Source organism: Cyanistes caeruleus, chromosome Z (genome assembly GCF_971803275.1).
Source record: "Cyanistes caeruleus chromosome Z, bCyaCae1.hap1.1, whole genome shotgun sequence".
NCBI classification, from domain to species: domain Eukaryota; kingdom Metazoa; phylum Chordata; class Aves; order Passeriformes; family Paridae; genus Cyanistes; species Cyanistes caeruleus.
Genome location: NC_141732.1, coordinates 71,584,369 through 71,609,879, shown reverse-complemented (window position 1 = coordinate 71,609,879; position 25,511 = coordinate 71,584,369). Strand labels below are relative to the sequence as shown.

Genomic DNA, 25,511 nt, shown 5'->3' with positions numbered 1-25,511 from the left:
CTCCTAGAGCTTTGAAGTCCCAGGTGGTCAGTCATCAAGGCACAGCCTCATCCTCAATTATGGGAGGAAAAAAATCCCACTGTTGTTCCTGATAAGCCAACCATCAGTAGTGCTGCTTAATTGCAAGAGTGATGAAAGCATACGAAGTTTATTTCTTATTTACGTGTTCAACTGCTTTCTTAACTAAATTGTCAACAGCTTAAGACAATTATATCAGAAAATCCTGGATCAATTAACTCATAGACCAAAGAGAGGCCATAGGCAATGAAAGTATGTAAGAAAACTTGTAGGCATCTCTGCAGCCTTAAGGGAGGCACAAATGTGCTGTATTCCTTGCTGCAGTATCACTTTACTGAGCACCATTAGAATTAAGGACTAAAATTGTCTTTGGGTTTGCAGTCTGATTTGCACAAGAAATAACACCCAAGAGATCACTAGTGTGTGAGGATTTGCCTGCCATAGGAAAAATATTAATAGGCTGTGTGATGGACATACTCTTGTCCAAAACTGGAAGGACTAACACTATTCACAGGAGGCAAAGTTTTAAAAAGCAGCACTTCTCTCAGGAGGATTATGGATCTATTTACAGCCTTAACTAATTGTGTGCTATGTACAAGTCCTTTGGTAATAAAAAAGCCACCAAAAATTGATGTTGCAGCACCTACTATGACTTAAGACCTCACAAAACCGTTTTTTTCACCCAGTGTTGGCTAACATTTAAGTGCAGGGAGTCCTCTTCATTTTCAGCTTGCCAGCTCATCTACTCTGAATTCATTAACGATTACTCCATTTCCTGTGGCTATACTTAAAACCATGAAATTCTTACACATACAAAAATTTCCCAGTTAAGAACTTTCTCTGCATTAATTCAGCATTACCAGAAAGGATCAGACTCCTGGTTATGCCCAAGGAGAGGATGTCCTGTCTTGCCTGGGACACAACCACATTTCCAATTGCGTGTGTCCGTCAGACACTAATTTATCACTACAAAACTAAAATCAGGTGTTACAAAACACCAGCTGTGCTTAGGCCAGAAATGAATAATCAAATCACATACCCTTTACACACCTATATTCAAAATATTCTGCAGACTGTAAAAGTATTGAGCTCCCATCTTAAAAAAAAAAAAAATACACCAATTCCATAGAAAATCTCATGTATATCAAGGCTATATTCCAGATCTGGAGAAAATCTGGTTTCATTATTGACACTTGAAACACACTCTGTATATTAGACCTATACTGGATGTCAGTCTCACTTTAATTGCAGCCTAAGACAGTGTTGGCTGTCTGGGGATGTCCTTTGGGTGTGCATGATGCAAGTAGAGAAACAGATTTTCTTCCTTGTTTCTGGGCATGGCATCTTATGAAAACAGGAAATTATTCTAAACATTTCTCCATTTAAAAATACTAGGAAATTACGTAACTTCAGATGATGATTTTAATGCTAAGTAGGATGTGTTATCAATCACAAATGAAAAAGTGTATTAAAGAGTACAAATTTTTTAATCTTTAGTGCATTTAATAAAATTTAGCTTTCTATGGTTTACTTGAGTTTTTTTTTAGTAACTCTAGTAACTTAACAATAGTTAATTTGAGGGTTTTCTCAGTAATGTCTTTGGAACATTACTGAAAAGAGATTACATAAAATATGAAGTATAAAATATCAGCATTATAAGCAATCAAGTAGAAAGAGCTCTGTTAAAATTGATAAAATACAGACTGGAGTCTGGTCACTGTAGAAGAACCTATTCATAACTCCTAGTAAATATGAAGACAAAAGTCACTTGTAATTTCTGTGATCTGATTGATTCTCAATTCCACCTAATCTGATATTCTGTTTTTCACAATGCACATGTAAATTGACATGAATTTTTAATAGAACTTTTATATTCCCCAACACAGCTACAGAGCCCTGCTCTCTCTGATGGCTATGTCAACTCCAGACCCAGAGAGTTTGAAAACGGAAAAGTATGTTCTGTTTGAGCTCTAAGAGATGGGGAGAGCAGTAAGCCCTGAGAAATTTTAATTCAATGAATTGTGACTTTGACAAAACACATTCCTGTCATTTTGTGTTGTTTGGAGCAGAATTCTCCTTTCGTCAGATCTTAAGTGGTTGCCTGCATGTTCATTTACTATCTCATTTGTTCTTGATAAAATTTTTTAGTTTGGGAAATATCTTTCCAAGCATGAAAACTTTGGAACAATTTATTCTTTGCTGGCCAGTTATTTTAAATTACTAAAAAAGAAGCCAGGGATTCTTGAAAGACAATTATCTCCTGCTGGGCATCTGCCAGGAGCACAAAAGCTACAAACAAATAGCTCAACATTACCTGGAGATTCATATAGAAACGAACTAAAAAAACCCAAAACTGTAATACATTCCTTCCTTTCCTCCACTGTTTAAAATACATTCTAACAATATGGAGTAATGGCATTTATTTTAACCTCTTCTTTTACAATCTGTTATGCATAATCATGTCTTTCCTTTGGAGAGAATCTCAGGAGTGCATGTGTTGGCCATAGAAAAAGCTAATGTGGATACCACTCATCTGTGGGACATGCTGGCTTCCCAGGGGATGTGGAAATCTCATTAAGCTGTGTAATGAAAGACAGTGTACACGGGTATTTGTGACTTCCCCAACTGTGGGGCAATTCACACCGAGTTGCAGATGCACAGCTAGACTGTGGGTATGGAAAATAGCTTAATGCCATCAACGCCTGGCCTGGTTTCATGCTTTAGGATACGTATTGTCTGAAGACCATGACACTGTTAAATGCAAGCAGAGCCACGAAACCAGCCCTAGCTCACAGCTTATCTCACATTTACTCAATTAAATGGTCATTAGGATTTCAAAAGCCACAGCAGATGAGCCAAGCCTCTCTCATGAGGCTACGGGCCATTTACAAGAAATGTTCGTTATGGCCATTTTAACAAATAAATCATAAACTAAGCAGAGAAAATGTGAGTCATGGGCTTTACTGAGAAAACCACCGCATTTGTAAACCCCAGCTGAGACACCTGGCTGGTGGAAGAGGGTGGTTTTAGAGGTAGCCCCCACACTTCAAGCCACCACAGCCACAGAAATTTGACATTCCATGATGAAGCATAAGACTCCCCATCACCCTGGGTTTTATGACAAAGTCATCCAAAACATGAGCAATGCCAAAGGGCAGATCTGATGCTCAGCAGAAGGAAGCAGATGGAAAAGGTCCCTTTGGTCTCTGAGTGTTTATTTCTCCAAAATCAACGCATGTTCTTGGATTATGGTCAGGGGGCATACAGTGTTTGTTAAAAATGTCAACAATACAGGTGTAAAAGCTGTTAAAAAACACATTCCAAACTTTTCTTTTTCTTTTTTAACAAAGTGTTTACTGAAACTGTGGATGTAAGTAAAGTGCAAGGTCCCAACCACAGCACACTCCTGGGGCTGACTGAAAAAGACAGGCAAAGTCAGCCAAAAGAAAAAGCAGAACAAAACCAATAAAAACAGTGTTTCCAACCTCTCAGCAAACTCAATCTGCACGCAAACTCAAAGCTACATAAATCTGTTTTCAAAAAAAACACCTTCCAGCCTGGGTTTTCTGGTAGACACCTCTGCAGTTTTCTGGGTCAGCAGAATTTACGTTCACAAATGAATGAAGATAGAGATATAGAAGATAGAGAAGATATTGCTTGCAAAATACTCTCATAGCATTATGGATACTAACTTTGGTAGTAGTTACCACCAAAATCTTTCAAAGTATTATTTTTCAGATGAACTGAGTTAATCTTTAAAAAAAGTCTCAATTTACATAGTGATTAAAATAAAAAAAAGAGACAAAAAAAGATTTTTGTTTTTAAATTATCATTGGCATGCCTTAAGAAAACCCTATGAAACATGAAGGGGTAAAAAACCACAAAGTAAAACTTGTTTTGAAGTCAATGAAACTTGTCTGCAATTTTCAGTTTTTGGACTTTAAGTAACTGCACTTTTATACTTTCAGTAATTGTATTTTCAGTTTGTCCCCTCTTTTCCCAGATTCCCTCTCCAGGATGCAGGCATATTGAAACAGAGTAAGCTGAGAAAAATCCCTAACTCCAACCTAAGCCAAAGCAAAAGAATAAATCTTCTTGAAAGGAAGCTCAACAAAAATAAAAATAATTTCATGGTCTATCTTGAGCCAACAAAAATGTAAAAATAAGATACAACCAGAATTCAAAAATCATTGTGTTTCATCTACAACAAAACAGATCTTCAGGATTTTACAAACTAGTACCAAATATCTGACCTTCTGTCTTCTAAGATATGATGATTTCAACTGTACTGAAATCCTAATTAAAAAGTAATTTTTGCTAAGCTGCAGACTTCCAACTGTAATCTCACCTAAAGAAACCTTTGCTACACTTACACAAATACAATGTGTGAAATGATGTTTTAGGGAATGAAGACATATATAAAATACATATACAAACCCAAAAATACTTGAGATTATATATGTATGATACAGTTTTTGAACGTAGTAAAGATGATGATATATACTTTAGCATATTTTGATATATTTATGCTAAAAGTAAAGCTTGTCTTAGGAGCATTTTGCCAAAATGAAACCTTCATGGGAGTAATTCATAATGCAAGCTTTCATGTCTGAATGTGTAAAATCCTGTGAAGCACACTGATGCCTATCAATATTCCTATCAGTTTCCAAGTGAAGTCTGTTTGCTCAGACATTTATGGGGACCAGCAATAATGAAAAGCCCATTTAAAAAACCTTTGATCATCCTCTTTCTAAGCAGGATTTAAAATCATGTCTTACCTATATTTTCAACAATATCTGACATATTTTTAATTTTCTTTCTCTCGATGAACTTCATCAACCATTTGGATCTGTTCAGCTGTTTATACTCCACAAGCACGGTAATCACACAAGTGATAAATGCAATCACTTGGGAATTCTGCATGTTCAATTGACTCTCAATAACTCTTACAATTATAAACATTAGGTCATAGTCTCACAGCCTCTCCTTAAGGAGGCAATATATCCTGGAACACCATTTTCCTTGTGTGGTCTTGAGCTCTAAAACACCACTGGCAAAATGTCAGCAAAAACGCAAGCAATTTGGGTTTCTATCCCACAGTCAGTATCATTATATTGTTCCTGAAAACAGACCACAGTTGGAGCTTTGTGGGCACTTCATGGAACCTCCTACCCCTTCCCCACCCAGATAGTTTTGATGCCAGCTGATGGGAGATGCTGATATTGGCAGGAGCTGACTCCTTTTATTAGGTTTGGACTTGTTTCTTGAGAGAGTTCCCAGTGGGACGTGCCCCATCCCCACTGTGCACCCACATGGACAGCCCACAGCTCCTTCCCTTGGGAAACAGCCAGAAGGATGCTGCAACCCTGGGGACAGGAAGGCTCAGGATTATTTTCCTCACAAGTGTTCACAGTGTCCTTCTTAGACAATTTACAGCTCCTCGGGCCCCTCTGAATATGAAACACCAGTTGTATCCTCAGGGCCCCTGTAGTGCTTCATTTATCTCATCATATTAAAATTAAAAACACCAGCCTAGTTTGCGAGAAAAAGCACAAATCACAAACCAGCCCAACAAATGAACAAATGCCACACGTGTGCCTGAAAACCTTCTACATGGAAGATGGTAAATAGCAATCTGTATCAGAGGAAAAAGGAATTTTTATACAAGGTAGTGACAGTCATCTCTTTTTCCCCCAGAATCCTGCATGGCTTGAGGATATAAGAAAATATACACAGTTTTTACTTAACAAACATTGTTTCCTGTGCTAATTTCACTCTGCAGTGTAAGTTGAGATCATACTCAAGACAAGTGGAACAGACATCCTAAAACCTATTAAAAATACGGCTCTTTGATAGTTTTGTCTTTCCTTAAACATTACAGCAAGCTTCCAGCTGTCACAGCTGAAAATACTGTTTCACATTTCCCTATAACTCAGGTATAAATTACAAATATCGTGCGGGTGTCAGAGCCAACAAAGTGCTTTCCAGCCCTGATTTTACCTTTGGATTTTCATTTCAGTTGATAAAAACAAGAGATCTTATATTGTCTGAGAAAACCTTATTACTGATACCTCTCCAGAGAGGAGATAATTCACATTCTTCCATTTTATCCCATAATATTTGGTCATTTTAGACTTTTCCAAGAAAGTTAATGCTTCTTGAGGTCTCCACCCATTTTTGCTAAACTGTACCCCCTTTGGAAGTCCCTGCCAAAATAACAGCATGAGATACAGCTATTGGCTTTAGAACTGCAACCATATTTTCAGATCCTGACCTAGACACAGTAACTGCTCTTAGCTTGTAACAATTAATGGCAAAAAAAAATATTTGGCTTATTTCGTGCTTCCTTTTCTAGGTGCCATGCACAAAAAAATTCCACCAAACAGCTCTGTACTGGGAAACAAAAACAGCAAAAGTAAAATTGAAGAATGAGATAGGATACAATTGTGGGAAACATTTCCAGCCACCTGATCCATCTGAAAAGGTGGCTCGGCTCCTCAGTGGCACTGGGGTGTCAGTGAAGCTTGCTGGTATTCCCATGAGTTTCCTCTGTCCAGACTCAGGGAGTTTAGGAGTGGGATTTGTTTTATTTCAAAATTGCATCTGGGAACACACTGACCCACAGCACTTAACTTCATGACATTATCATCCTAATTTTTCTGAAAAGTAAACATAAAAACAAAATATCCCCACAAGCTGAAATCCACTGCTATACTTTTCTGTAAAATTTTTAATTTAGCTCATTGTGCCTCCTGGTCTAACACTTGTCAGGTTAAACTGACACAAAATATTAAATTTCACTTAATAATTTCATCAGGATCTGATAAAAACTAAACGCTTAGAATTGTTTATTTACTTTGCATTTTTTCCATTCTGTTTGTTTTATATATGAAGTTACAGGATTGTCACCACATAACACATGCCAAAACAAAGCACCTGTGAGGCTGCATTACTCTTCCAGCACCTGAGCCCTCCTGGCAACTAGTCACCAGCTGATGTGGTGGCTATTTCTAAAGAATTAGCCATGTCTGTGACTAGGACTAAATTTGCAAATATTTGGCAAGCTTGGTAATATTTGGCTTCTTTCTGTTAAGTGATCATAGTGCCTTTGGTGGTGGTCTGCTACCATGACTCATGATTGCTGCTTCCTTCATGTCCCAATGACCTAAAAAATAATAAAAAGAGCAGAATCTGCCCCAAAATCTATGGTATTTGTGGTAATGACTCTTAAATACAGAAGGCTGGGAGAAAACAGCTCTAAATGTTGGGCTGGAAGTTGAATGGATGGCTGGGACATGTTTTTCTTGACTTCATCCTGTAAATCCTCATTCCATGGTAAAACCCTACCCATGGTAAAAATCATCTAGATGGAGCAATTTCGACAAATGACAGAAAATGGAGCCACAGCCTCTTTCTATCTGGCCATTAAGTCATTTAACCTTGGTGGAAATTATTTTTTCAGAGACTCTTCTGTCCTTCTTGGTTGAGAGACACACTGAGAAGTCTGACAAAGCAGAGAGCACATCATAATAATGTTAATTATCCTGTTTCAGATCCCTGTTTACAGTAGTACAGAAAGGATGTATTTTGTCTTCATGTGGCCTTAAGCAAACCCAGGATCTGACCCTGCAGCCTCTGGAACACAGTCACGACTGTTGGGGAGATAATATCGCTCATGTCGCTGCTGTATCAGCTTTCTGCTGGCATGGGTTCAGTTCCTCTTACAGCAACAATCTCCCTTTTCTTAGCCCTCAGCTAACTTTCAGCTTTTACTGGTGCAACTGCTGCTTTCTCAGTTATTCCAACTTTAAGGGTCACTGGAGAGTCAACCACCAGATTAAATCTTCACCCTCTTGTTATCTGGTAATGAGAATTTCTGAAAATCACCTTAACAAGACAACCCACTTCTTCACTCTCCCAGTGGAAGACAGCAAAGCCAAACTACCCCAGCTTGTGTACCAGCAGCCTCCAGGCTGGATTTGAACAGGCAGCATGCATACAAAAAGTTTTCTTTTTACATGTGTCGTGAGAGATTTAATCCCAAAACTGCCAGTTGGAACAAAAACATAAAGAGAAAAAGTTCTGTTCTTTGAACAACATCATGGCTATTACCCAAAACTCCCTGGAGATATTGTCTACTTGATGTTAAAATCTATTGCTCAGGTACTGAGAAAAGCAGACTCAAACATTTCTCCCCATCCTCAAAAAGTAGTACAATGCCATACTGTAAACTAATTAAAAATTTAATTTTTCAAGAATTTGTGCACGGTCATGACATCTAATTCTATTTCAGGTTTTAAATCATTCTGTACAAAAGACTTGTCATGATTTAGATCCATGAAAGAGACTCTTGACATTTCCAACTCCCTGTGTTATCCTGCCAGGATTCAAAAGGAAAAATCAACATTCAGGACTAGACAAAGAATGCTCTGCTGTAAATGTGTGTTAGTAAGCTCCTTAGGAAAACCTTCAGTTTAAACACAGCTCTGGTTTATAGCAAGTATTTTCTGTATTTCCTTGTTTTGTTTATTCCCAGGGATATTTGTTCCCTGCTAACAATGACTAGGGAGACGTTCATAAGGAGGCAGCGCCATCACAGGATGTTGAGCACAGCCATGGAAGTAATTCAGACAAGAGATAAGATTTCCCACATTCACCACATTCAATAACAAGGCTAAAACGTCAAAAAGGAAGGAGCCCATGATTTTCAGGCACCAGAGGATGACTGTGTGAGCCTGAGGGTTTCCATGATGCCGAAGTAATCAGTGGTAGAACCACAGGCGCTGGATCAAGTGTGAGGGGCTGAGCTGGTGTCCCAAGCACTCTGCTTGTGCTGACACAAAACACTCCAGGCTGGAGCAAGCAGGACCACAGGAGGCTGCTGGCTTCTGACATGTGAAGGTGGCACTGGCTTTTCCCACGAGAGCTGGGAATATGCTGGCTCAGTCTGGCCATTGGACAGCTGGATACATGACATATATAAGGACACCGTTTTGCTGACTAGTGAAAGCCTCTGAGCTAGGCAGTAGAAGGAAGGCAACTCCAAGTTGGGTGCTTGCACCAATATGCCTGGAAGGTGTCATCACCATGGCCAGAATTCCCAGTGCAAGACAGTTTCAAATCCAGAAGATGATTTTCACATGAATATGGTGTTACACCTAACATGACCCATGTCTTAAATCTTGGTACTCATCATCACTCAAATAACTACATCAATTTTTAACTAGGACTGCCTTCTACCTTCCCAAGAGGGATATTGCTTCTTTACACCTCTAGACCACTTCCCTCTTGCCATCACATGGCTGTCCCTGTTTCTGAAAGCCTTGTGCCAGGCATGCCTCCTCATCCTTGCAAATTAATGACCAATATTAGTCAGGTTCTTCCAGCTGATGTCCTGTCAAGGGTTTGCACAGTAGAATCAAAACTTTCTCACTACTACTGAAAAGACTTCATCACAGAGGCTGTGGCACACTTGTCTATTTCTTTTCCATTTCCTGGTTGTCCAATAACCAAACCTTTCCTCCTGTGCCTTGCCCACCTGCTAAGCTTCTTACTTGCAATGCCATCTCCTTAAAGAGACAATTTCCCCAACACTCACACTAGACCACATAAATTTATTTCACCTATAAAAGGCTGCCTCTTTAAGGATACATGGAAAAGCAAATGCTTTAGGTAATCCCTGCTGGGGATCAATTCCTGCCAAGTTTAGACCACTATTTATTTTCTCTCATTTCCAGACATTTAAGTACCAGAGGCGATGATCCACCAAGCAAGAGTGTTAGAAAAGCACAAACATTCCAGCGATTGCATATATTCCTCTAAGAAAACACTGGAGAAAGTCTGAGTGGAGTGACATCTCTGAAGCAGACAGAACGTGCAGTTTTCTCTCCTGGGATGCATAACCTTTAGCTCAGATGACAGAACAAGGAGCACTTCAGAGAAACTCACGGTTCTGGGTACCCCAAGGAAAACTGTTTTTCTCTGAATTCTAACAAGAAGTCCGGGGTTTTCAAAGACACAATTCTCCCCTTCTTTATTCAAGTTAATGGACTTTTTCCTTGTCACTGCCATGCCAGTCTAGCGGTTTCAGGGGTGCTTGTCTTGCATCTCTACATATCCAACTCTACGTGTCCCAGAAAAACGATCCACAATTAACTTTCTGTTCAAAATCAAAATGACAAATGCATTCTTACATTTGTGATCAGATCCATGTCTTTAATTTCCTCTCAGACTCACCGCATGATACCATGTCACACAGCATGGAACAAGGACAGAATAATCCTGCCATGTTCTGATGCTGGCAGGGCTTCCCTCCTGGGCATATCCAATTCCTGCTTTGGCAGACTTACACACTCCCCAGATTCCTGATAAGGCTGAAGTGTTTTCCACCTCTCTGCTCACTTGAAGCACTGCTTTAGCAAAGTTATGGTATTTGCAAGCAAATAAAAAAATAAATTTGAGGTAACTTTGCAGGGATCTGCACAAAACTTTGTGAGTTAAGGTGACACATGTAGGAAGGGAAAAATGCAGGCTTGTAATAAAAACCACTGCTGAGCCTCCTGGATAATTAAGAAGGGAAAAGAGAGAGTATGTTTTACCTTGGCATCTGGAAGGAGCAGACACAACCTTAAAATTAAGCATCTTTTCTACTCTCTGCAGCTCAAGATGTTGATAAATGCAGGAGAATTCAGAGAACTGAGAAAGTGATGTGAATGTGGGAGAATAGAGAGCATCCTCCTATTTTACCTGACAAGGATATTGAACACAGACTTGATCATATTCTAAAATCATATTTGTCACCTGTTGGTTTTGTTTTGTTTTTCACATAAGTAAGTTGCAAAGTTCTACCACACACCAGAATTAACCACTCCTTCCTAATCCTTTTATTCCAAGTACCCTCTACTTGAGCACAGGTTCTCAGATGATACATAGGCATCAGACTCCTGCAAACTCAATGGTTTGAAGCATCCAAATGGTTTGATCATCCATCTCCTAGGCATCACAGGGCTAAGAATAAACTTCCAATGATTTTAACAGGACAGGGATAAAAATACAAAGTCTCATAGTTTTCAGTAAAGACACATCAGTTCAACAAAGATTTACAACTTTTTAGAATAATTGCATATATTTTATTTATTTATTTAGAAGCAGCCCAGAAGTGCTGACTATCCAAACAAATTATGTAAGGAACCTGGGTTTTGTTGGGGCTTTCCTCTTGCTGTTTTTTATTCCTTTAATCTTGCATAACCAGCAATCAAAAATAACTTTAAAATTCTATGGTGAGACAGAAGAGTTCTAAAAAAAACAGAATGTAATTGCTTATACACAACAATTGCTGAGTTAGATGATTCATTGTTAAATGCAATCAAATTACTTCATCCTCATGGGAATTGGGAGACCACACAAAAGTTGAATTTCAGGGGTGAAACATGATTTTCACCATCATTTAAAGCAGCATAAATAGAATAAATAGCATAAATAGCATAAATCATATCTAGAGAAGTCAAATCAAATCTAGTGGAATTATATCCAAGTTGCACTAGTGGTGCAAAACAGGTTTGACTCTAGCTAATTTTTTTGTACACAGGCACTAAACCCAAACAAAAAGCAGTCATCATCTCTTGGACAAGAGAGTAATTTATGTACCATTTTTATGTGTATATGTTATCATATCTCAGCCTAAATTTCTTCCAAGAGAATACATACTTTGCCATTACAGACAGCTTAGAGATTGTCAGAACCTTTCTAACTTCAACAGCTGAGATGGTAAGTTTATAAATAATTTCATTTTGTTATGGTTTTCCACTCTATACTGTAAAAGGAAAACGTCAGGATGGCTAATCCTCCATCTAAACATCAACTTTATAAAAGGAATGATGAAACTTCCAAATGTAGCCTATGAATTACATCAGCAGAACAGTTAACATAAAAATACATTGTGGAAAATTTACTCTTTAAGAAGGAAATTTATAAAATGAAATTGTATGAAAATCAGTATGAAAAAATGCAAACAAAAGGCAGCAGGTGTCTGTGCCTCTCAAAGGCTTTCAAAGATGTGCATTTAGTCTGTGGAAAGCAGGCAGATAATCTGCCATGCTTTATGTATGTGCTAACAAATAATGAAAAACATCTTGCATCTACTTGTAAAACTTGTATTTCAGCAAGGAGGGCTGCAAAAAAAATGTTCTGCCCAATAAACTAAGCTGCATTTCATAAAGGCATCATGAAATGTTTCAGGGAGTCCTTCAAATGGGGAATGCTTTCCTACAGTGCAGTAAAAGATGGAAAAACACCTCCAAAGACAACTTCATTTTGTCTTCAGGAACAAGGAAAAACTTGAAATTATTTAAAATCTGTCATTTAGTCCTTTTAAGAATAAAACTTACTTATAATAGAAGTTAGCATCTACTTCTGTATTTATCAAGAGTCTGTTTCTCCAAATAAACCTTCCTCATCAATGTACTTATTTGTGCACACAAACGGGCTTAGGAACTACAGTTTTCCTACAAAAAAAAAAAAATTAGGATTAAGATATTTATTCAGATATTTTTATTCAGATATTGATATCCAGCTGCAGAACACCAATTTGACGCTTGACCTGCAAACCTTTATTTTGGGAGTCTCTGCTTATCTCTGCCATTATCATTGGGTAGTTTGGGATGATGTAAGGGCACATGGTCTGAGTCCTCCTCAGAGCAGCCTGATATGGAAATCAGGGATGTGGTTAGGATCAGTTATAAAACTCATGTTCTCAAGCTTTTGCCACAAATATCAACCACATGCCTACAGAGCAAGACATCACACAGCCATTTCCAGTTCTCTGCTGCTTTGCAGCTCTTTTCCACATGCATCCCATTGAAGCAGGCAGGATATTAAATCTTTTGAAACACTTAATCTTCTCACAACGGAGACTGGATTTCAGTAATAAACACTTGCAGTAATTTTTCATCCTTTGGGCCATTATATTTCCAAGAAGCAAGGTCAAGATGGCATTTAATAAAAGGGTTGCTAGATTTGTTTGGTTCTTTCTTCCAAAATAGAAGTCTTACAGAGGCAAGCAACAAATGGAACAACATGGAATACAGCCAGGGTCTTCAGACCTACTACACAATTAAGAGGAATCTGAACACAGGAAAGTTTCCCCTCTAATTCCATCCTGAAGATGTATTTGTCCTGTATTAAATCTTAGTCAAGTCCTTGAGGAAAATTTCTTGGAAGAGTTTTCTTTTCATTGGAACTACTTATAGCTGTAATGGCTGTAAGGTCAATGAAAATGTTTGAAGTCCACTTTTACTGGTATTTAAAAATATCCAGAGGTCTATATTGCAAACAAGGATGTATAAATAAATATATGTGTATTTTTGCTGTTGTTGTTGTTCCTGACTACTTGTTTTCTACTGCTCTTTTCACTCTGCCACAGTTATTTTCACTGGAGATGTTCCAGTGATGTACCATGAGCTTACTCCCACTGTGGAAATACTCTGGATACTTTTGAAACATAAGAAAACATCTCAAAAATCTAATTTGTCTCTTGGTGGATATGAAAAAAATATACTTTTAAAAATGAACATTTTTTTTCTTTTTATCTCAAACAGTAGTATTTTGTTGAACTGGAATGACAGCAAATCAGCAAAGTAAACAAAGTCTAGCAAGTTATTTGAACATTTGCTTTACAACAATCTTCTTTGCTTTAACAGGAATGCTAGGTCTTCAGCATAAGCTTTCAGGTTCTCTTTCTTCCCTGTGAGGCATAAATTAGGCTTTTCCCTCCATTTATACAGCTGGAGAATTAGATAATACTGACATCCAATAGAAAACTTCAGTGGGTAACTGAAAGCAGAATTTGGCACGATACAACTCCTTGAGGAGCAGAGAAATGGAGCCCAGGACCTAACCTAGAACTGGACTCCTGGCAAGCCCCTCCTAAGGTTAAACCCCATTGCCTCCCTAGATCACAGTGCCCCCACTGATGCAAATCTGGAGGGGCACTGTCCAGGACCCTCCCAGGCACGGTCAATAAAACAGATTCAAGTATGGGTCAGCGTGAGGACAACAAACAGCACAAACAAGACTCCAGCCAAGAATCTCAGCCTGGAAAACCAGGCAGAGAATTCGCTTTGTTGGTAAGATGCATTCAATCTGCTTTAACATCTTTCTGCATTCTTGGTTGGTTTTTTTTTGTGGAATGCTAAGAATAATTATGAAGAATTCCCCAACTGACGCACTTTGGTGTAGGTCCAGGGAAGTCAGTCGAGCTATGGAAATGCAAACCTTTGCAAATCTTTTCATACGACCTCTTTAGTACCCATGCAAGGACCAAGAGAGATATCTTTTAACAGAGGTGAGCTTCTAAGAAAAAACAAAAAGGGGCCAGTCCTGCAAACACATTTATAAGGTGTTCTTAAACTCTTGTGCCACACAAAGAAATTTCTACAGGAAAAAGGGCCTAATTTAAGATTAAACACAAGGAGAAGGTTTAATTACGCATGGAATTTACTTCAAACCCAGAGGAGATTCAGGTATGCAGATCTGTCTTTATAAAACTTTGTGGATAAAGCTCTTTGCTGAGGTTATATGACAGCAAAATTTCCATTTCTCTTTAAGAAGTTTCACAGCTAAGAGGAAATATCATATTAGCTTGCTATGAAGGGTAACTCTTTCCCTTTTTCCTCATTGACCACATACGATGAAAAGAACCGGAGCCTGGACTCCTAAAGCAGACTCTGAGCTGAAATGTCTGAAAACTGTGAAGTATCAGATTGTCCCAATTCCCTCTGTCATCCCTAATTCACTGTGCATCAAGGGAAGGTAAGGATCCAAAGTGTGACACTGAGCAGGACAACACTCTTAGAAGAGCATGTTCAGTGTCTTCTGTTTGCTTTTAGACAACCTATAAGGCAAGCAGGATAAGGTAGAATAAAAATGAATTCCATGTTCTCTATTTCTAATTACATTCCCTTTTCCATTTTATGTTTCTTAATTTGAAAACAAGAAGAGCTTGAAATGAATGCTTTTGCATGAAGACTCTAAAAACCCCCAGACCCCACTAAATTAAAAATAAAACCCCACAAACTAAACAACAAACAACAAAGAAACAAACAAAACAAAGAAACAAGCAAAACAAAGAAGTAAAAAGTCACAAACCAAACAAACAACAAAAAAGAAAACACAAATACCCTATTTGCTATAGGCTCCTTATCTTGCCTGGCCCCAGGGAAGCCCAGTAGAGGAGACATACACTTTCCTCAGGGAAAACAAAACAAACAAAAAAAACCCCTAATAAGCTTTTAAAATCCAAATATACATCAAAACAACCTTCACACAACTGTCTGAGCAAACATACTATTATGCACACAAGCAGCCCATTAAGTAACATATGAAGAAGTCAGTGTCTGTGGCACCACAAGAGTCACAGTCTGAGGCATCACTTGCCCTCAGACTGTCCAGGCCACTGTGCAGACCAAGAGTTGGGTTCATCATGCTGCAGAATTACAAAGTTCAGCCCAGATTGCCAGCATTGTCAGTCTGCCACAGCTCCTTACTCCTGCCTCAGGAAGCTGCAGTTAAAAGCACATATTCCCAGCAGGATCAAGCATTTACCAAACAGTAGCTCTAGTCACGGTCCCTCAAGTCTCTTTCTCACTCTCCACTTCTCAACCACTAAGAACTACCAAAAACCCTGTTCTCACCTGTTTTTTTTTTTCCTCTTCCCACAGATGCTGTTTTAAAGATTAAATAATTTTCCCTTTGGCTATTTTTGTTTCAACTCTCCAAGGCAATAATCTCTAAACTAAGGGGTTTTGTCAGAATTCCAGAGAGCAGTGTTTAGGAAACGACATCACTATTTTGGTGCAGCTATGATAATAAACTTTTTAGTGAAAATTGAGTATGATAATAACAACTTATTGAGTAGGCAAGACGTCCAGTTTACAACATACATTAAATGTGCTGAATGGGATCACAGAAATATTAACATTCCAAAGAGACACTGGAGCTCTGGGCAGGAAGTTATTTACAAAGCAAAAATGCATCCAATAAAGTTATTTTCTCTGTCTTATACAAAGAGTTCAGAGCACACTTTTTTTCTGGGTGTACTTTCACAAATTTCTGTATTTTCAGTATTTGTCAATTTCTCATGAAATATTTTTGTAATAAATTATTTCTTCACCCATTTTGAAGACTGAACAGTGTAACTTCTTGGACTTGCACACTTTGTTACAGGGAATTAGGTGGTCAGCCTTCCTCCTTGAGGGTTGATAATGAGATGATGAAGCCAACGTGAACACTGCTGTTTTACACTGGAAGGTATGCACCAATAATTTTTCCATAGGAATAGAAATAATATGCTTTATAGCCCAGATGAATACTGTCTTATAGCTCTCCAAACTCATGCTCTACAACAACTTGCCATTATATAATAAGCTATAATAAGCTCATTCATTTTTCCAAAAATGATCCATTTAAAAACTTGGATTATAGCTTTGATTTTGCATGTCTTTCCCACTTAAAACACTGTCTGCACCACTTTATCTCCCGGTTCATTTGAAAAGGATGGAGAAGACTTCTGTTTAATATGTGTTTACAACTGAATGGCTGATAAAATTAATACTATTAATACAAACGTGTATTTCACCTCATTTAAGTTACAGCACAGATCGTCAAGCAAAACAAATGTGGTTAGAATTTGAAACTAACAAAGAAACTCAGAAGAAGTTATTTATAATAACTGGATGTATGCTAAACGCTTGATGGACTTGTACTTATTTTTTGAACCAGGATCAGCAACAAAATCAACACAACACAATGGAAAACACTCTTTAAGGGAGAAGGATTTTCCAAACACTAAGCTCTGAGATTACTGTCTAAAACTGAAATTGTTTTTCTCCTCAACTGTTAAACAGAGCTACTCTCGAGGACAAAATGCAAACAAAATGCTTTCTTTTACTAGGCCAAGAAGAAATCAAATCAGCACTGTATGGATTCTGCTTTCCATTGTTTCTGCTTACAATTGGAACCACATAGAAGAACTGGCAAAGTTGAGCAGCAGAGTGACATTTGCTACTGTTAGTTTACAAAAGAAGCCCCTATTAGTCTGAAAACTGAAACCAAGAAAACAGAAAATGGACACACAGAGAAAAAAAAAATCTGAGCAGTCTTTGGGGAAAACTTTTTTTTTTTACAGTAAATCAAAGTCAGCTTTGCTTGTTTGGGGTGGTGGGCACAATTAAAAAGAGGAATCCTGGAGTGATCCATGTGATCTGTATGAGATGTAATCAACACAAGGTCTCCAGAGAAGAGAGACCCCGTCTCCCTGTCACTGACTGGTGACAAAGCCCTGTGCCATCCCCAACAGCTCCAGCTGCAGTGAGATGGGCATTGAACACTCAGCATTGACTCACACTCGGAGACAAAAGTCATTTCAGGACTCAGGGCACTGAGGTGGAGGCAAAACCAAAATATTAAACTCAAGACTGTGAGAAACCAGCGCAATCTCAGTGAACCCCAAAAATCACACCTGCCCCAAATGACCAGCACTGCACAAGTGTGAGTACAATCTGAAATGAGATCCAACTCAGGTACAGTGAAACTGCTTATCTGTACTTCAACATCAGGCATCTCCCTCACACCTGCTCCATGTGACCTTGTTCCCCATATACAGTTAATTTCAGTTCCACATATGCAATGACAGAAAAACAGGCCAGCACAGCAGAGGTCTCAAAAAACCTGTTTTTCACACGTTCTTTGTACTGGGCAATGGTTTTCACAGCAGAATACAGGCAATCTTGTCTTGCCTGGGATCTCTAGCAAGCCTGGTCTACTTTTCCACAAGCAGTTTAAATATTTCATGCTCGTCTACTTCCCAAAAATTCTTTGTTATGACAAGGAGTACAGGCAATCTTAACAGAGCAAGGACTGAAAGGGAAATTCAAATATCTGCCTGTAAATTCTCCCTCTTGCCCCTGCACAGACACACACTTTACAGAGAGGGACAGAGAGGGAGAGAGATTATCCAGACTGAGGAAGGAAGGAAGGGGAGAGGCTGTCAAGGGAAGATGCATCAGCGCCTGTAGCTTAGCTCCAAGTCTAGTTGGGAGAACAGGAATCCTCCCAGGGGGCCATGCATGTGGGTTTTTGTCTGCTTTTGGCTGATGTTTTGTTTTTATGGGTTCAACTTAAATAGAAGCCTGGAAGCATTTAAATTATACTTCTTTGGGGAGTGATTACCTCCCTTCTGTCACACACGAATCTGTCACACAAACCACCACCAAGATGGAACTTTTGTTTTTTTATAGCTATATCAGCTCTTTTTTCTGCTTGGTCCATGCCCCTGGGTGTTTTGTCCTTCCTCTTCACTGCTGCTCTATATCTTTATCCTTCCATTCCTGCCTTTTCTGTCTTGCCTGTTTTGTCTGCAGTAAGCACAGCATAACTCAGCTCAATGGGTGTCTACCACAATGGGAGCAGTAATACAAGTATTAATAACATCCTGCTGTTAGCAGGAGAGACTACAATCACTTCTTTAAGGACAAAACAGCCTGACCTTAGGGAACATATACAATACTTAAGATAATTACAAACGTCATGTTCCCTTTGGCGGCCTATTTTTATTACCTATTTCGTATCAGCCATGGGAGGCCCTGGGGCTACTATTTTGTTTGTCTGGAGTCTCTGAGCTAGACGACATGGCCAGGAAAGTCAGTTCATATTTAACCCTATATTCTGTAGATGAAAACCATAATGCAAAGCACCTGGGTTTCATTATCAATCAAACCACCAAGTAGGGCACTTATCATAAAGCTCTCAGCTCGCCAGTTCTAAAATTCTCCAAACTGCTTTGATGTGAACATCAAAAACTCCTGGACTACATGAACGACCACTTGCCTGACCTCATCCTTTAATTAGCACATTGTACCTGAGAGCACCACTCACAGTAATTATGCAGCATTCCTTAAGACCATTTATTAAATTGTCTCATGTTGGAGTGAATTGGTTGTACAGAGGAGACACTGCACAGGAAACCCACAGGAATGCCATGCTTTGCTGCAGAAGTCTCTGTTGCAGCCAGTATCATCCACATCTGCTGAGATCTCAGGTGTCCCTAACATCACCAAAATCCAGAAATAATTAGCTTTCTTGTTCTTAGCACCTGAGACAGAAAAGTGACACAGAAAGTTATGACCACTCAAATGTGGTATGGAAGCCTACAGACAAATGTGTGGCATTGGTGTTACCCTTAACCAGCAGATATTCACAGTGTGTCTCAGTAGCTCTGAGCAATCTGTTCCTTTGTCAATCACAGCAAAGCAAAATGAATGAAACTGAGGACTGAACGCAGTCAGAACCATACAACTTGAAGGTGCTACTTCCAAAGCAACAGTGGGGGGGAAAAAAAAAATCTAGGAAAGCTAGGAAGAATGTCTTGGCACCATTGTAGTATATGCTGTTTTGTAAAAAAAGTACTGTATTGCAGAAAACTTTATTCATAGATATGTAAAAAGTTCTACCTGTGATGGAAATTCCCTGGTAGATTTTTTTTTTTTTTTAATGTATATATATATGTCTATTCTGTGTGTTTCATTTTCTGAAACCAATACAAAATTTGAAATCATAATCTCTCTAAATTTTCAGCAAAGTTGTACTCTGGAGTGCATTTCTCTTCAAGATAACTGGAGATTAGGCAGTAGCTTGCTCTAATCAGGTTAGTTTCTTGTTTAACTGTTATATAATTTATTGTTTGGGGCTCTTTCAATGATATGGAATAGTCAGCAAAACTTCAGAGAGGAAATGCAATAGCAACTATAAAAAAGAAATTTATGAAAAGTAAAGTCAGAAGATAAGATGACCGAACATTATCCCTGCTTACTCCAGCTGAAAGCTCCAGAACTATATACAGCATTTTTTTTTTTCATGTTGGAAAGCTCTGCTGCATGCTTGCTGAGTATCTGGGAACCAGGAATTGCATATGGTCCCCAAGGGCATATTAGTGAAAGTGCTGCTCTTTGTGAAACAGCTACAATCCAACTTATTTGCAATTACTTTTATCTCTTAAGAATGTGCAAAATGATACAGTCTATAAAAATAGTAGGCTTCACCAGCAGTATCAGCATTGAAGAGGGTAAAAAGAAATTCTTTTTGAGGGCTGTGATCTCTGTTTAGCATCAGAACAAAGTTGGGTATAAATATATATCCATTCTCTTTCACAATACATTTGCATTGTCTTTTAGTTATGAAGTGTAGAACAATTTTTAACAGCATAATTTGAAACCTGAAGTGCTGGAAGGGCCTGTGCAAAATACTTGTAGCTGCCAACTATCAGATGAAGAAGCTGACAACCAACACTGAAATGTGTTCTTCCTATTTAAAAGACCTTTCTTCCAAAATACTAAAAAAACCCCCAAAGTTACAGATGAAGTTCTAAACCAAGATTTATGTCCCACAACATGGGGCTTGTTTGGAGATATATGTAAACATTTGGCTCATCTTTACAAAGATTTCACCACCATTAGCTAGAATTGTTCTGCTCAGCACCCTAATTCTGAACTGTTTACTCCTTGGGGGTCCTGCAGAAGGAAGGATCAGGAGCAGGCTCTATCACAGTACATGCAAAATTAGGTTATAACATGTCCTTGCTCGCTTCATTTTCAGCAAAAAAATGCAGGAGACTACTTATGGTGATGTCAGAGAAAGAAGGGTAATTTCTCTTACCATGTCAATAGTCTATTTGTTTTAAAAATAATCAGTTTTGTCGACTAATTTAGACTAGCATTTTCATCTGAATAAAACAAAAAAAAACCCCAAATCTCCCCCTTAGCCCATGAAGGCAATGGCTAAAGTGTTTTTCTTGGCGTTGCAAATCCAGGTTCAAATTTTTGTCTGCCTGATTTACTCTTGCTGGTTTCCTTAATTTAACATTTTATATAAATTTTCTCAGGAAGAGCAAGACTATTTATTTTTCTGTCAACTTACAACAATATTTAAGTGGCTAGTAGGCAAAGAGATGGGCACAGTCAGGCAATAATAATATTCTCACTTTCCCACTTTTTATTCTTGAATCTTTCTACTGTTTCTAGCAGCTTCCCAACTAGCATGTCTCTGTTAAGTATGTATATTGAATAATTCTGAATAATTCACTACACTCTCTAAATTCTAGCTGAGTAAAAATATTTATCTCTCCTAATATACAACAGTTACTGTGCTGATCAAGTTTTCTATTTTTTAAAAAGGGAGAAACTCCAATTAATAAATTGTACCAGATTAGACACTGATCCTTCTGAACTTGGGAGTGACGTAACCACTACCACCCCCTTAGGGAATGCAGCTCCACAATCAGGCTGAAGCAGGGGGATACCTGTCCCAGATGCTGCTTTTCCTTCTGGAAACAACATACAGGAGCACTGTTTAAAATGGAAATGAAGGAAGGATGCACAAACTGACTTCTCACAGGTACTGGAGAAAAACACAACATTTGTGTAGTTTTTCAAGCCAACAAAGAGTTTACAAGTCTGTCTGAGAGCAAAACAGGTTAACATCACATACAAATAACTGGAGAAGACAGTAACAAGAGACCAGGGCTTCGTATTCTCATGCTAGCCAAATTTCCTAAAATTTTATGAATTTTTGCATACAGTAGGAATTCAAAGTCTTATTGGGCCATACCACTATGAAAAAAGCTGCAGAAATTCTTCTCCATACCTACCTGATTGGGTTGTTAGTACTGGGTACTTTGTGCAGTTACATACAAAAGTTTAAATGAGATCTCCACAGAAAAGATTTTGTATAACCTCCCTCTGCTTTTTGCATCTGTTCCTCTGTACTCTTATAAAAACAAATACGGAGGACATTTACAAAAAAAAAAAAAAATACAAATCAAACTAAACGAAGAGCCAGACTGCACACATTCAAAAGAAAAAAAAAATACATCTGATTGTGTACGTGGTTGCTATGACCACAGGGAAAAATGCCAATATATTCTCAGTGCTTGGTCCCACTTCTGGCTTGGCCCTCCACTTGGATCATCTTTAATCATGAGTAAATCTGGTTAAAAAAAATAAAATCAAGAAAGACTTTTTGTGATGAAAAGATGCTATTTTTACTGAAGTGCTCTAAAAACATTCTGATTTTCATGACAAATTCCAGCAGGAGGAATAAAAGGATGAAATTATTTTCCATCAAGCATTTTAGTCAGGAATTTTCATGTCCAACTTCATATGCATTCCTTATTTTATTTAACTAATTGCACAACAGATCACCAGTGGTTGATAAGTGGTTGATAAGGCAGGCATGTTGCCTTATGCCTGCTGTGTTATGATATAATCCGTTAGGATAAATTTTGTGTCAATTTGTGTAATTTCTACAGAAAATCTACTTTGACCTAGAAAAGAAGTTAGGTGTGTCTGCTAATAGTAAATAGAAGCTGACATTAACTATCCCTTTATCTACCTCTAACAATGTTTATAAATTACATAACTATTGTCATTATGAAATACTGTGAAAAAGATGTCTAGGAAGATAAAAAATGAAATGTTGTAAGAATAAATTCTAGAACACCAAAATCAAGTTTATCTGAAACTTGGAGTGAAAGCTCCTAAAAGCCACAGCTGAGTTTCCACCAAGCTGAAGTTCTTTAAGTGTTGCTTGTCATTCCAGGGATGAAAACTGAATCCTTAAGTTGCTGAATGTCCCATGAAACAAAATCTGCCTTGAGGCACCACAGGATTAGTCAACACTTGCAAGTTTCCTGTCGTCTTGTTAACAGCCTCAACCTCAAAATATTAATGAATCTTACATTAAAAATGTTCTGCCAGGGGTGATCCCATGTGCCTGCTGAGAGCACACCTTGCTACCAGGAGCAATGCTGTTCTGCCCCTGGGCTCAGCACCTCGGGTGATGCTGCAGGTCCGTGCCAGCGCGTGGCACAGCTGCCAGCACACTGCAGCTCAGCTCTGTGTGAGGTGCAGAGCTGCTCTGCTGAGCAGAGCTGCTCCCTCTCAGACTTGCTGCCCTGCTCTTGTGTGTGGACATGAAAGAAACCTCACAGGATGGGGAATGGAGCCTTCACCAAAGCCTAAAGGTTAAGCCTTAAAAATGCATGATTACACAGAAATGGTTTTTTTTCTTTTTTAAAGCAAGGGAGACATGGAAGTCATAAATAGAGAAAATGTTAGAACTAAAACAACCAAGAGTTCAATGCAGCAATTTGAAAATTCTCATCCACACAGGCTGTGCAGACTTGTGACAGTGAATATCACTTGGGACTGTGCAGAGGCAGAGCTGGGGAGGGAGGGAGGATCATCACAACCAGAGCCCAAAGGTCAGAAATACCTCAGGAAGGATGAAAGAAAGCACAAGTGGGACTTGGCAGCTGGACAGAGTCCTGCTTTCTTTGCACAGTGGTCCACAGCAGCCAGAGGAGCTTGTGTAGTCCTCCTCTGTGACACACAAAGCAGAATCAATTTCCTCAGATGGATTTTGGGGCTTGCACAAAGGAGCCAGATGGTCATGTGTGTGCTGCCTTATGCAGCTCCCACTCTGGCTTCTTCATTCAGAAACTCCCCACTCAGAACAGTCTCTGCCCTCAGTGTCCCCCCAAACCAGAGAAATGCTGCAGTAGTACCTGCAAAACCTACACACTGCCTCTCTCCAAAATGTGTTGCCACTGGGTGCTACAGAGGTGCTTGTAAGAGGGCTCTGCCTCACCTTCACAGGGAGAGGAGAGAGAGAAGATAAGGGATACAGGGAAGGGTGGTCTCCATTACAGGGACTCCAGGGACTGGGAAGAAGAGAATGCTGCTAAGAACTGGGCAGTAGCAGGACACTGTCCCAGGTGGCTGTGGCTACTGGAGACTGGCATGAACAAGCCTGAGAGCGCAGGAGAGAGACAACACTGCTGCACCACGTGTCTGCAGCTCTTTGGAACTAATGCCAAACAGAAGAGATGGACAATCCCTGTAACACTTTCTACGTGTGTTACCGTATTTTTGGGATAGAGAAGTGGCTTCCTGCCACATGCAAACACACACACAGGCAGAGCACAGTTCCCTCCACAAAGCAACCTCTCGCAAGAAGCAGCTTTCATACATGAAACATCTTGTCTGTGGGGATGAGGCTAACCTGAGGGCATCTGTGAAGGGATACGTGTGTGCTCATACTTTGTGTACAGCTCTTCAAAAAAGCACATCCACTGTCAACTGCTCTGCACATCTGTCATCATTTTGATGTCATCATCAAAACAGATGATGTTTCTCAAACACACAGCTGAAAAATTAAAACTCATTATTAGATTCATCTTACTTCATCTGAGAGCCTTCTGCCGAGTTTCTCTACCAAGGCTGGTTGCTGAAGAAGTTACTCATTCTAAGAGTGTGATTCATCTACCTAACTTAGGTATCTTTTGTGCAGCACAAATCCGGACCATCTCATTGATTATTCTGCAAGTGATGCAGGTGTAGCTCCAGTGTGGTCCCGTTCACCCGGGTCAGAGGAAGCCTCTCTCACCGCATCAAAAACTGCCAGTGGCTTCGGTACAGCAATGGGAACCACGCGCCCTCTCCAGCGGTGTCTCGGAGGTGAGGCTTGCAGCGAGTTACCGAAACCCTTCCCTGGGACAGCCGCAGGACTTGCCGGGGGAGATGCGGAACGCGGAGGGGACGTAACCAAGTTACCTGCTCCGCGGTCCGCAGGCTGGTGGGAATGCCGGGGTGGGCTAGCACAGAGCAGGGGAGAGACAAACAGCTGCCACGGCTGCCGTTCCTGCGCCTGACACCCACACGCGTGTGTCCCCCGCTGCCCTCTCCGCGGACACGCCGGAGCCCCGCGCCCCCTCTGCCCCCCGTCCTCGGCGGCCGCGGCGCTCACCTGAAGCAGGTGGTGAGCTCTCCCGTGGGTTTCAGGCAGGGGTACCGGGTGGTGGCGATTTTGTTCTCGGAGCAAACCTCCCTGCAAGGCGGGGAGTCGGAGCATTAAAAAAGCAACAAAAAAACAAACAAAAAAAAAAACACCCAAAAGATAAGAAAAGAAAAAGAAGGTGGTGGATGGGGAGGAAACGCACAGAAACAGCCTCGCTATCGCAACACCCACCTGTCGCCGTCCTGCGGCTCCTCCCGGTAGGTCCAGGCGTGTCCCAGCGCCAGGAGCAGCAGCAGCCGGAGCGGGGCCAGGCTGCCGGCCGGCCGCCCCATCGGGCCGTCGCTCCCCTCCGCGCCGCTCCGGCTCTGCCCGCCCCGGCCGGCGGCGGGGCTGCGCCGACCGCGCTCCTCCCGCCCCGCCGCGGGGCCGCCCCCCGCCGCCGACAGATGTGCCCGCGGGGAGGGGCCGCGCGCGCCCAGATGTGCCGGCAGATGCTGCCCCGCGGCGGGGCGGCGGCCAGATGTGGCAGGGTCGCGGCAGATGTGCTGTAGGAGCCAGGGGACATCAACGCACCGCCCCGCAAAGCCGCGCTGCGCTCCCGACCCCCCGGCTGCGGACAGCGCGGGGAAGAGGGGGAGGAAGAGGGG

The 25,511-nt window shown here is 40.1% G+C and overlaps 1 protein-coding gene across 1 annotated transcript in view; it reads right to left on the bottom strand.

Annotated features, from left to right (window-relative positions):
- The window catches only part of CCBE1 (collagen and calcium binding EGF domains 1), a 95,667-nt gene extending 70,438 nt beyond the window's left edge, over positions 1-25,229 (bottom strand). Inside the window, exons 1-2 of the mRNA XM_086870120.1 lie at positions 25,096-25,229; positions 24,874-24,954 (exon numbers count right to left, since the gene is read on the bottom strand). Of these exons, the coding sequence (XP_086726246.1) occupies positions 24,874-24,954; positions 25,096-25,196 (182 nt within the window). The 5' untranslated portion in view covers positions 25,197-25,229. The remainder of the gene's footprint in view (positions 1-24,873; positions 24,955-25,095) is intronic.
- Between the last annotated feature and the right edge of the window lie 282 nt (positions 25,230-25,511).